This window comes from Jaculus jaculus, chromosome 3 (genome assembly GCF_020740685.1).
Source record: "Jaculus jaculus isolate mJacJac1 chromosome 3, mJacJac1.mat.Y.cur, whole genome shotgun sequence".
Lineage (NCBI taxonomy): Eukaryota > Metazoa > Chordata > Mammalia > Rodentia > Dipodidae > Jaculus > Jaculus jaculus.
In genome coordinates, this window is record NC_059104.1 from 170,984,713 (window position 1) to 170,997,435 (window position 12,723).

At 42.6% G+C, this 12,723-nt stretch overlaps 1 protein-coding gene across 2 annotated transcripts in view; it reads right to left on the reverse strand.

Annotated features, from left to right (window-relative positions):
• Nup98 (nucleoporin 98 and 96 precursor) overlaps positions 1 to 12,723 on the reverse strand; it is an 88,615-nt gene that overhangs the window by 11,210 nt on the left and 64,682 nt on the right. For both annotated transcript variants that reach the window (XM_045144983.1, XM_045144982.1), the window contains exons 24-28: positions 11,843 to 12,072; positions 8,970 to 9,236; positions 5,523 to 5,680; positions 2,965 to 3,108; positions 451 to 593 (exon numbers count right to left, since the gene is read on the reverse strand). In XM_045144983.1, coding sequence (XP_045000918.1) covers positions 451 to 593; positions 2,965 to 3,108; positions 5,523 to 5,680; positions 8,970 to 9,236; positions 11,843 to 12,072 — 942 coding nt within the window. The remainder of the gene's footprint in view (positions 1 to 450; positions 594 to 2,964; positions 3,109 to 5,522; positions 5,681 to 8,969; positions 9,237 to 11,842; positions 12,073 to 12,723) is intronic.

The window sequence follows — 12,723 nt, forward strand, 5'->3', positions numbered from 1 at the left end:
TCTGCCTCCAGAGTACTGGGATTAAAGGTGTAAGCCAACATGCTTAGCATGCACACACAAGTGCAAACAAACATTTAAAAAAAGAGAGAGAAAGAGAGAGAGAGAATCCTAGTTAAAAAAACAAGTTGCCAGGTGCGGTGGCTCATGCCTTTAGTCCCAGCACTTTGGAAGCAGAGGTAGGAGGATCGCCGAGAGTTTGAAGCCACCCTAAGACTACAGAGTGAATTCCAGGTCAACGTGGGCTACAGTGAGACCCTCCCTCGGAAAACTAAAAACAGTTGATTAAAGTAATTTTCCAAGTTCTCTAGTTCCAATGATTTTCCTACTTAACTACAGTTAAGTTTGGTTTGGCAAGGTACACAGATCTGAAATAATTTGGTAGCACACAACAGAAAGGCTGCCTGCCTTAGGGGCTCATGAGGTGTCATGGGGGCACTTGCCCTGGTTTACCTGTCACTGTAGAGTTTTAGAAGGTGAAAGCAAACGTCTTGAAGTGGTCTTTGCAAGTCATGCTCCTCCTCTACCACACAGCCAGAACCCTCCAGATATGAAGGGAGTGGGCAGCAGGCGTATCTGTCACTCTCAGAAGTACTCTAAGGAGGAAGAATCATAAAGTCAGTGATAGTCGTTTTACTCTGTATATTAACATCTTAATTATTTAGACACCATCTTAAAAAATATATTCACAACAGAAAAAGAGGCAGAGAGAGAGAGAGAGAGAGAGAATGGGCATGTGGCCCCTTATGGATCTGGCTTATGTGAGTCCTGCGGAACTGAACACTGATTTCACAGGCAAATGCTTTAACCGCTAAGCCATCTCTCCAGCTCTGGACACAGGTTTTAAGAATGATGTTAATACCTCCAAAGAACTGAGATTTTTTTTTTTTGTTTGTTGGTTTGGTGTGTTGAGGTAGGGTCTTACTCTAAATTAGGCAAGCCTGATTTGAGGGTGGCCTCAAATTCATGACGATCCTCCTACCTCAGCCTCCCGAGTGCTGGGATTAAAGGTGTGTGCCACTATGTCCGACTTGCTCAATAGTTTTTGACTTTTAAAAAATGTCTTTTTATTTACAAGCAGTGCTAGAAGAAAGAGTAACAGACAGAGTGGGTGTGCCAGAGCCTTCAGCCACCACAAACAAACTCTAGACACATGTGCCACTTTGTGCATTTGGCTTTACTTGGGTATTAGGGAATTGAACCCCGATCAGTAGGCATTGAAGGCAAGTACCTATGCCTAGAGCTCCTAGACTTTTTAATTTTTTTTTTTTTTTTGGTTTTTCAAGGTAAGGTCTCGTTCTAGCCCAGGCTGACCTGGAATTCAGTATGTATCTCAGAGTGGCCTCGAACTCACAGCGATCCTCCTACCTCTACCTCCCAAGTGCTGGGATTAAAGGCATGCACCACCACGCACAGCTCAAAAATTTTATTTACTATTTTATATTTATTTATTTATTCATTTATTTATATTTTTAGAGGTACAGTCTCACTCTAGCTCAGTGTGACCTGGAATTCATTATATATGCACAGCTTTTTTTTTTTTTTGAGATAGAATTTCACTCTGGAGCTCTGGGTGGTCTGGAATTCACTGTAGCCTAGGTTGGCTGCAAACAACTGGTGATGCTCCTGCCTCAGCCTCCTGAGTACTGAGATTACAGGCATGAGACACCTTGTCTGACAATGATAGAAATGACACATTGGGGACTGGAGAGATGGCTTAGTAGTTAAGGCACTTGCCTGTGAAGTCTAAGAATGCATATTCGAATCTCCAGGTCCCACGTAGCCTGATGCAAAGTGATGCAAGCACACAATATTGCCCATGTGCCACAACGGGGTGCACATGTCTGGAGTTCATTTACAGTGGCTGAAAGGTCCTGGCATGCCCATTCTCAATCTTTCTCAATTAAAAAGAAAGAAAGAAAGAAAGAAAAAGAAATGACATGTTGGGAGGAGCACAAGTATAAGGACAGCCTGGAGTACCATAACAAAATGGTCTAAAAAATAAGCACTTGCCTGTGAAGCCTAAGGACCCCGTTCAAGGCTCAATTGCCCAGTACCCATGTAGGCCAGATGCACAAGGTGGTGTATGCATCTGGAGTTCCTTTACAGTGGCTGGAGGCAAGCCCTGGTGTGCCCATTCTCTCTTTCTCTGTCTCGGGCTTGGTGATGCACGCCTTTAATCCCAGCACTCCAGAGGCAGAGGTAGGAGGACTGCCATGAGTTTGAGGCCACCCTGAGACTACAAAGTAAATTCCAGGTCAACCTGGGCTACAGTGAGACCCTACCTCAAAAAAAATGAAAAAATAAAAAGAATTGATGGCAGGCTAGAGAGATGGCTTAGTGGTTAAGGCACTTGCCTGCAAAGCCAGAGAACCCAGGTTCGATTCCCTAGGATCCACACAAGCCAGATGCACAAGATGGTGCATGAGTCTGGAGTTTGCAGTGGCTGGAGGCAAGTTCTCTCTCACTATATCTTTCTCTCAAATAAATAAATAACATTAAAAAAAAAAAGAATTGATGGCATTAAAAATAATTTCACAGGTGTGGTGGCATATGCCTTTCATCCCAGTCCTTGGGAGGCAGAAGTTGGAGGACAGCTGTGAGTTTGAGACCAGTCTGGGCTAGAGCAAGACCCCACATTGGGAGAAAAAAAAAGTTAATAAAATAGTATTTTCCATAGTGACACAGAATATGAAAAATGACTTTTACAGGTAAATTACAAACATGCTACTTAGAAGCTAGTAGGGTAGACAGTGAGAAAGACCTCTTTGTTCTCATTTCAAATCACTGACTGTTATTTGTCTAAATCTATGTAAGCCAGGCTTAAGGTTTTCCTAAAGGGATAAAATGGTATTAGCAATGAAGACAACCTGCCCGATTTAGAGGCAGAAAAAAAAAGAAATTAAGACAGTTGATTGGAAAGGCACTGATACCTCTCTGGCAAAGACAGAACACTCACACACACACCTGAAATGCTTCTTCATACATGCTGAGTGCCCGGGAAATGGAGGCTGTTGGCGGAAGCAAATACCAAAGATGGACAGCAAGGGAGCGTTTCCAATCCAGCTGGGAGCACACATTGATTTGCTTCTGTTCTGACAGTTGCCACACCTGAAGGAAACAAAAGTACTTTAACGACTTCATGTCATCTTGTTATTATTTATGTTTGCCAAGTATTCACTCACTTACGGCTATGTTCTGAATATAAAATCCCTTTGGCCTCCCACCATAAGCTCGGATGTTGTAAGGCTTGGTCCTCAGCTCTTGAGGTGATAGAAACTTTAAAAGTAGGTCAGTGGGAGCATGTTCCTGAGGTCAATGTGTATTTTGTTCCCAAGGCCTTCCATTCTTCTTCACTAAATGTCTCTCCACCATGTGTTTTGTTTTCCCATGGGCCAGAAATAATGGAGTCAGCTAATCAAGGAGTGAAATCTTTGGAATTATGAATCAAAGTAAACTCTTCCACCTTCAAAAACTTTTGATTAACGTGTGTGTGCATGTGTATGTATGTGCATGTCTGTGGGGGCCAGAGGTTGATGCTGGGAGTCTTTGGTAGTGCACCACTTTATTCACTGAGGCAGGGCCTCTTACTTGGATCCAGAGCTGGCTAATTTGACTAGTTTGCTGATTCATCTAGGTAGCCAGTTTGCCGCAGAGATCCCTCCCACCTGTCTCCAGAGCAATGGGATTACATATGAGCCACCACACCTGCTCAGCACTTATTGGGAGGAGAGGCTTGGGGACCTGAACTCAAGTTTCCATGCTTTCATAGAAAGCACTTTTAAGCTGGGTGTGGCGGCGCATGCCTATAATCCCAGCACTTGGGAGGATCACCATAATTCAAGCCCAACTTGATACCCTACAATGAAAAAACAAAACAAATGTCCAAAAAATTAGTATGATAGCCAGGCATAGTGGTGCACGCCTTTAATTCCTGCACTTGGGGAGGGAGAGAGGTAGGAGGATTACAGTGAGTTTGAGGCCAGCCTGAGCTGGAGCAAGACCCTACCTCACTCAAAACACCAATAAATAAATAAATAAACAAATAAATAAATTCTGTGATAGGGGATATAATAGATTCTTAACTTGAACATTTTTTTTCCCCCAAGGTGGAGTCTCTTTAGTTCTAGGCTATGCTGACCTGGCACTCACTCTGTAGACTCAGGCTGGCCAGGCTTAATGTTTCTTTCTTAATTAAAAAAAAATTTTGGCTGGGTGTGGTAGTGCATACCTTTAATCCCAGCACTTGGGAAGCAGAGATAAGAGGATCTCCATGAGTTCGAGGCCACCCTGATAATACAGAATGAATCCCAGGTCAGCTTGGGCTAGAGTGAAACCTTACCTTGAAGAAAAACAACAAAAAAAAAGATAAACAAATAAATAAAAAATTGGGGCGGATGGAGGCTTAGCAATTAAGGCATTTGCCTGCAAAGCCTAAGAAACCATGTTTGAATACAGGTACCACGTAAGCCAGATGCACAAAAGGTGATGCAAGCACGCAAGGCTGCACATGCACACAGGGTGACACACGCACCTGGAGTTTGATTACAGTGGCAGAAGCCCTGGTGTGCCAATTTTACCCCTCCCCCTACCCATAACACATTAAAAACAATGCCAGTCTGTTGTGGTTGCCTCAAGAACTTTTTGTTTTTTTTTTAAAGACAAAGTCTTTTTACATGACCCTGACTTGGTCTCAAACCTAATGCAATCCTCTTGCTTCAGACTTTTGAGACCAAGATTAAAGGCATACATTACATGTGCATTAGATTTTTTTTTTTTGCTTGTATACTTGCATGCATATATGTGGCATGTGCATGTGGAGGCCCATGGTCTTGACTGCTCTTCACATTATTTACAGAGGCATGTGGTGGTTTGATTCAGGTATCCCCCATAAACTTAGGTATTTGGAATGCTAGTCTCCCCAGCTGATGGCAATTGGAAATTAAAGCCTCCTGGAGGCAGTATATTACTGGGGGTGGACTTATGGGTGTTATCCCCTTGCCAGTGTTTGGCACACCCTCCTGTGGCTGTTGCACACCTGATGTTGGCGAGGGGGAGAGTGGTGTCCACATCTGCTCATGCCACCGTTTCCCCTGCCGTCATGGAGCTTCCCCTACAGTCTCTAAGCCAAAATAACCCTTTCATTCCACAAACTGCTTTTGCTCGAGTAATTTCTGCCAGCAATGCAAACCTGCCTCCAACACGCAGGGTCTCTCAACTGAACCCAGAGCTCACTGATTAGGCTAGTCTAGCTGGCTGGTATTGCCGTCAAAGCCAGCCAGCATTTACATGGGTGCTCAGAACCTGAGCTCTAGTCATAATGCTTGTGCACTGAATGCATTATCAATGAGCCAACTCTGAAGTCCAAACTTTTTATTTGAAAATGCTTCTGCCAAGAAACCCAAAGCAATCTGCCCAGTTCTGTGTAAAGGTGTGCAATGTATGTACAAAGCTGCTCTTGGCCTCAGCCTCAAGCAGCCCAAATTTATGAAAACCAATGGGAGATTATGCTAAGGGGATATTACCGGCTTTCCAGCCAGCAGGGCAAAGATGCGCAATCTCTCATCCTGGATGAAGCAGTCAGCTTGTAGTTGATGCCAATCAGCCAACTGCATGGTGAGCAGCTCCCGGACTGACTGACTGCCAATCAACTGAGACAAAAGAAGGGCAAGACGATGGTCACCTGTAAGAGGAACAGAAGGTTCCAGATGACTATTAAGGACTACGAGTTTCAGCCGGGCGTGGTGGCGCATGCCTTTAATCCCAGCACTTGGGAGGCACAGGTAGGAGGATTGCCATGAGTTCAAGGCCACCCTGAGATGACAGTTAATTCCAGGTCAGCCTGGACCAGAGTGAGACCCGACCTCGAAAAACAAAAACAAAACAAAAAAAAAAAACAAAAACAAAAACAAAAGGACTACGAGTTTCATGAAGCAGTTGGGTCTATTTACTTCCTTCCATCTCAGGAGGGTGGACTTAACAGTGTTTAAAAATAAAGCTTACAGTGTAAAGTAGTTTAACCTAAATAATGTAGGCTGCATAGCATAGAGAGACCAAAGGCAGATCTACTATTAATTCTATGACCTCCATAGAAGCCACATCTGTAAATTGGAGGAAAACAGAACGTGATTTAAATGTTTCTAGTTGTTGTTTTTTTTAAAGCCAGGCAGTGGCACATCCTTTTAATCTCAACACTGGGGAGGTTGACGTAGGAGGATCACCTCAGACTACATAGTGAATTCCAGGTCAGAGCAAGACCCTACATCTAAATAAATAAATAAAAAATAAAAAACAGGGGCTGGAGGGATGGCTTAGTGGTTAAGGCATTTGCCTGCAAAGCCAAAGGACCTAGGTTTGATTCCCCAGGACCCATGTTAGCCAGGTACACACATCTGGAGTTCATTTGAAGTGGCTGGAAGCCCTAGCACACCCATTCTCTCTCTCCTTCCCCCCTTTTTGTCAAATAAATAAAAATAAAATATTTTTAAAAAGAGATAATATAATTGGACTCATGTTCAATTAGCATGTACTATACAATGACATGGAGGGATGGCAAACTCAACCTAAATAAAAGCGAATGAGTGAGTAAGGCAGAGCATACTTGGGAGGCACAGGTAGGAGGATCACTGAGACTACACAGTGAATTCCAAGTCACCTGTACTAGAGTGAGACCCTACCTCGAAAAACCAAAACAAAACAAAACAAAACAAAAAAAACAACACAAGGTACTACTGTCCTGTCACCTCGAAAGGCTTCTGACACAAACCAGGTTGGCCTGGAGGAACGAAATATGCATCAGGACCCTATAAAATTGAGTTGCCAGGCCAAGGTGACTTTCCACCTGGATGTAGGTAAGCAGCACATGACTGAACTGTGATTCATTTCAGCACTGCAGCCCACATGGCCACGAATTGCTAGCATTCTAGGTATTCTAGGTAACTAATGAAAGAAGAATGAGTATCTCTATGTATCTATATAACACAAAAAAGTATCTAATGGTTAACATGGTTAACACATAAATATCCTGCTGAGATTGTGAGGTTCACAAAAGAAATGGAAACCATAGCTTGATGTAGTGACTCAATGAGACCTCGTCCTTCTTCTGATGAGTCAGCCAAATAGCGGACAGACTCTGACTTCCCAAATAGAAATGCCTGCTTGGGCTTTTCAAAGAACCAAATTAAAGTTAAATTGTATTGATTTCTACTTGAGTTTTCCTTTTTGTCTTTCCTTCTGCTCTTTTGGGCTTAGTTTATTCCTTTTCTAGTTTTGGGATAGGTTTTGTTATGTAGTCCTAGGTAGCCTGTACTTACCTCAGCTTCCTGAGGGCTGGTATTATAGACATCATCAAACCTGGCTTTACGGCTTTAAGGTGTGTGGTTTGTTTTTTTTTCTTTTGGTTTTTCAAGGTAGGATCTCGCTGTAGCACAGGCTGACCTGGAAGTTACTTGGTAGTCTCACAGTGGCCTTAAACTCATGGCGTGCTGGGATTAAACTTAACCTTGGCTCAAAAGAAAAATGAGGGCTGGAGAGATGGCTTAGTGGTTAAAGGCACTTGCCTATGAAGCCTAAGGACCCAGGTTCAATTCTCCAGGTCCCATGTTATCCAGATGCACATTGTGGCACATGCATCTGGAGTTCCTTTGCAGTGGCTAGAAGCCCTGGTGTGTTCATTCCCCCCCCCCCCGTCCCTCCCTCTTCCTCTCCATCTCCCTCTCCCTCTCTCTCTCTCTATATATATATAAAACAAATACATAAAAAGAAAAATGAGGGAAAAATAGTTCACAAATGAGTAGGTCTAAGGCTCTGGCTTATCTCCCCCCCCTTTTTTTGTTTTTTTGAGGTACACTCTGGTCCAGGCTGACCTGTAATTAACTATGTAGTCTCAAGGTGGCCTCAAACTCATAGTGATCCTCTTACCTCTGTCTCCTGAGTGCTGGCATTAAAGGCATGTGCCACCATGCCTGGCTTTTTAAAAACATTTTTATTTTTATTTATTTATTTGATAGAGAAAGGGCACACCAGGGCCTCCAGCCACTGCAAACAAAGTACAGATGCGTGCACCCCCTTGTGCATCTGGCTTACATGAGTCCTTTGGCTTTACAGGCAAATGCCTTGACTGCTAAGCCATCCTGCCAGCCCTATTCCCCCCCCCTTTTTTAAAGATCTTCTCTCAGTACATACAAGTGTGCTGGTGAGCAGCACATTACCTTCTGAATAATTCACAAACTCGGCAAGGTTACAGATCAGCCCTCACTGTGTCACTGAATGATCACCATCAGAGGAATTGAACTAAGTATGAACTGATAGTGGAGTACAACCAGCCATTTGTGTATGTTGCTATGTTCTTGTATGTTCTACTTCTGATGATTTCAAAATTGGCCAAGCACGCCAAAATAAATCAAGTTGCTGGTTCCAATTGGTTAGCTTTGGATAAATTAAATTTCAATAAACAAAGGTTGAATAAGCAAAGAAGACAACCATTAAGCAATAGTTTAATGTTTAGTGAAAGAGGAACTAAAATGAGAAGAAATAGATGTGAAGTTCTTAAACTCAGAAATTAAACTTCTATATAAGTAAGCATACTACTTATAGGAAAAAAGTAAAAGAAGAAATATAAGTGTAAATATCAGCAATTTGCAAATATATATACAGAAAAGATTTGCTAAGAAGCACATGATCCTACCTATTAAGACATCTATAATACTGTACATGAAAAGAAGAAAATACGTGCACAGGTTGCTCTAAGCACACACAGCACATTGAAATACTTACAGCAAGTAGCCCCTCTATGTCTCACTTTCTGCATGTCTCAGTTTGTAAACAATGCATATGTAACAATGTTAACACATTTTACTTAAAATTTCAAGTGTCGAGAGGTGAAGGAGATAGGGTTTTTATTCTACAAGAACCAGCAATCCTTCTGGATGTCTAAATAGGAAGGAGGCAATGGGATAGAGAACACTCCTCACCTGACTGCTGTGCCAGAGAGCAGGCCTCCCTGATTCTTTTGCCTGTGAGGTAGCTGAAGACAGCCTCGACAGGGTTGTCTTTTCGAGCGAAGGAGACTTCCTCTTCAATCTGAGGTGCAGCAGTTTGGGACAACCAGCGGGAGAAAGCTCTTCTTCGTTCCAGAATCTGAATGTACTCACTGGGTTCCTCCAGCTGGTTGTCAAGCTCCTTCAGGTGGCCCCATAGGGCTTCACATAATGTCCATGTCAGGCTCCAGTGCTTCACAACTAAAGAAATGACAAACAAAACAATGGGGGTCTGGGGAGAAGGCTCCACAGTTAAAGGCGCTAGTTTGCAAATCCTGTTCACCTGGGCTCAATCCCACAGCAGCAACATAAGGCCAGATGCAAAAAGTGGCATGTGTCTGGTGTTTTGATTGCAGTACAAATAAGTAATTGAAAAACAAAACAAGGGGAAAAAAAACCCATCATAATACAAAGTCTTACAGTAATTCTAAGGCAGCTGTCATCCTAACTGTGGTGCAAACATACATTAATACCACATGTACTAGGGCTGGAAAGATGGCTCAAAGTTAAAGGCACTTGCTTGCAAAGCCTAACAGGCTGGGTTCGATTTCCCAGTACCCATGTGAAGCCAGACAGAATGTGGCACATGCATCTGGCACACTTACAGTGCCACGAGTCTCTAGCACGCCCAGGCTCACTGTCACTCTCTGTGTCTCAAATCCACCTCTTTTTAAGAAGTACTATAAGCACTCATGAAGCTGACACCCAGAGTCTGTTCCTTACAAGTTACAAGGTATGTAATATAAACTATACTTTTTTACTCTAAGTAACTGTGGTCGTTATATAAAAAAGAGTCACATCCTCCCTTAAACAGGTTCCATTAGCCTAATTACGGCTAATACCATATTTAATAGAGAAAAATTCTCTGATTTGATCAAATTCTGTCTATAGCATGCTTTAAGAAACGTGAAGTGCTCTAAAACCATATAAAAGATTATTGTTATATTTTATCTTATTGTAAACATAGGCTACAATTTATAGAATGGGGCTGGAAAGATAGCTTAGAGATTAAGACACTTGTCTGAGAAGCCTAAGGACACAGGTTCAATCACCCAGTAGCCATGTAAGCTAGATACAGAAGGTGATGTATGCGTCTAGAGTAGATAGAGGCCCTGGCATGCCCATTCTCTAGCTGCCCCCACATCTTTTTTCTTCAAACTTTTAAGGCAAAGAAACCTTCTTTTGGGGGGTGGGCAGAGAGAGGGAGAAGAAGGCAGAGAGAGGAAAAAAAAATGGGCACGCCAGGACCTTTCAGCCGCCGTGAATGAACTCCAGACGTGTGTGCCCTTGTGCGTATGTGACACTGCATGCTTGCATCACTTTTGTATTTGGCTTTATGTAGGACCTAGAGATTCGAACAAGTGTTCTTAGGCTTTGCAGGCAAGAACCTTAACAGCTAAACCATTTCTCCAGCCCTTTTTTCTCTTAAATAAATTATACATACTTACACACCCATACATACTATTTTTTAATTGGGGGGAAATCTAAGGTCTATACAGCATAAAGGCATTGAAGAAGAGGTCCCCTGTATTTTATTCCATTGGTGCCTGACAGGGAATCATCTTAAGTGGATTTCCCCCCCCCCCAGAGGTAGGGTCTCACTATATATAGCCCATGCTGACATTAGAACTCACTCTGTAGTCCCAGACTGGCCTCAAACCCATGGTGATCCTCCTACCTCTACCTCCCAAGTGCTGGAATTAATGGCTAGGGTAAGATCTGGGCTGGAGAGATGGCTGAGTGGTTAAGGAGCCAAAGGACCTCGGTTCGATTTCCCAGTACCTACATAAGCCAAATGCACAAGGTGGCACATACATCTGGAGTTAGTTTGCAGTGGCTGGAAGCCCTGCCACTCCCATTCTCTCTGTTACTCTGCATCTTTTCTGCTCTCAAATAAATAAAATAAAGTATTTTAAAAATATAAATTAATTTTAAAAAGGCTAGAGTGAGATCCTATTTTGAACAATGAAAAAAAATTTTTTTTTTGGTTTCTCAAAGTAGGGTTTCACACTAGCCTAGGCTGACCAGTCTCAGGATGGCCTAGAACTCACAGCGATCCTCCTACCTCAGCTTCACGAGTGCTAGGATTAAAGGCATGCGCCACCATACCCAACATGTAGTTATACGTTTTCTACTGTTTTAAATGGGCAAAGAAGGGCTGGAGAGATGGTTTTGTGGTTAAGGCATTTGCCTGCAAAGCCAAAGAACCTCAGTTGAATTCTCAAAGACCCACATAAGCCAGATGCATGCACATGGTGGTGCACGTGTCTGAAGTTCATTTGCAGTGGCTGGAGGCCCTGGGGCACCCATTCTGTCTCTCAGCCTCTTAATCTATTGCTCTCAAAGAAGAAATGGGGAAAAGAATACCATTTCATAAATCGAAGGAATTTGACTGGCTAAAGTTCTCTGATTAAGAAAAAAACAAACAGCCAGGCGTGGTGGCTCACGCCTTTAATCCCAGCACTTGGGAGGCAGAGGTGGGAGGATTGCTGTGAGTTCGAGGCCACCCTGAGACTCTGTAGTGAATTCCAGGTCAGCCTGGGCTACTGTGAGACCCTACCTCGAAAAACCAAAGAAATAAAAAATAAATTTAAAAAATACATTTTAGGACATCATAATTATAAGCAGGAACATTTTTATAATTGCTTCTCACCTGAAAACTTTTTATCCCAATTAATCCACTGAGAAGTACAAACTAAGGCATTCACCTACAAGACTGGTATGAAGAACTCTTGTTCTCCGAGAAACACATATTTCTACCTCTGTTCTTAGGCCATCAATAGACACATAATGTACACTATACTCACTCTGTGCTTCCAGTAAGTCTCTGGACGATTCCTTAACCCAATCTGCATAATCATGAATGACAGCCACTCCCGGATTGGGGACAATGAGAGGACATAGTTCATCTACATGGACAGTGCTATGCTTTAATTTGAGCTCCAAAGGTGTCTGGTAAAATTTCTGGTCTTCATCCAACTTCCTTTGTCTCAAATTGAGTTTTTCCAAATGAACTTTGAACGGAGACTCAGTAAGACTATGTGAAACAATAAATGAGGCAGAAAATAAAGTTAAAAAAGCTAAGCTTTCCTTAGAACCAAATATTTCTCTTTTTTTGTGACTATAAAAGATAATATAAAACATTTCACTTTTCTTTGGGGGGGGGGGCGAGGCTGGCCTTGTTATTCCCTATGAAGTTCCTGGGATTATAGGCATGTACCACCACACCAAGTTCTTCACTGTGATATAGAAATTTTGATTCCAGTGCTGGGTATAACTCAGTAAAGTGATGGCCTTACAAGCTGGAGGACTTGAATTCAATTCACAGTGCCCATGTACGTTGGGCATGGTAAATTCATGAATATAATGCCAGTTCTGGGAAGGTGGAGACAGAAGAATCCCTGGCCTGTCAGTCTAGCCTAATCAGTAGCTCTACACAAATGAGACTCTCTCAAAGGAAATGGCCTCACACTCTCACAATTTTTTTTTTGCCTTTTAATTAAAAAAAAAAAAAAAAAAAAAACGGGCCGGTGAGATGGTTTAGTGGTTAAGGCACTTGCCTACAAAGCCAAAGGACATAGCTTCGATTTTTTACTTACCCAAATAAAGCCAGATGCACAAGGTGAAAAACTGAGCCAGGCGTGGTAGTACACTCCTTTAATCTCAGCACTCAGGAGGCAGAGGTAAA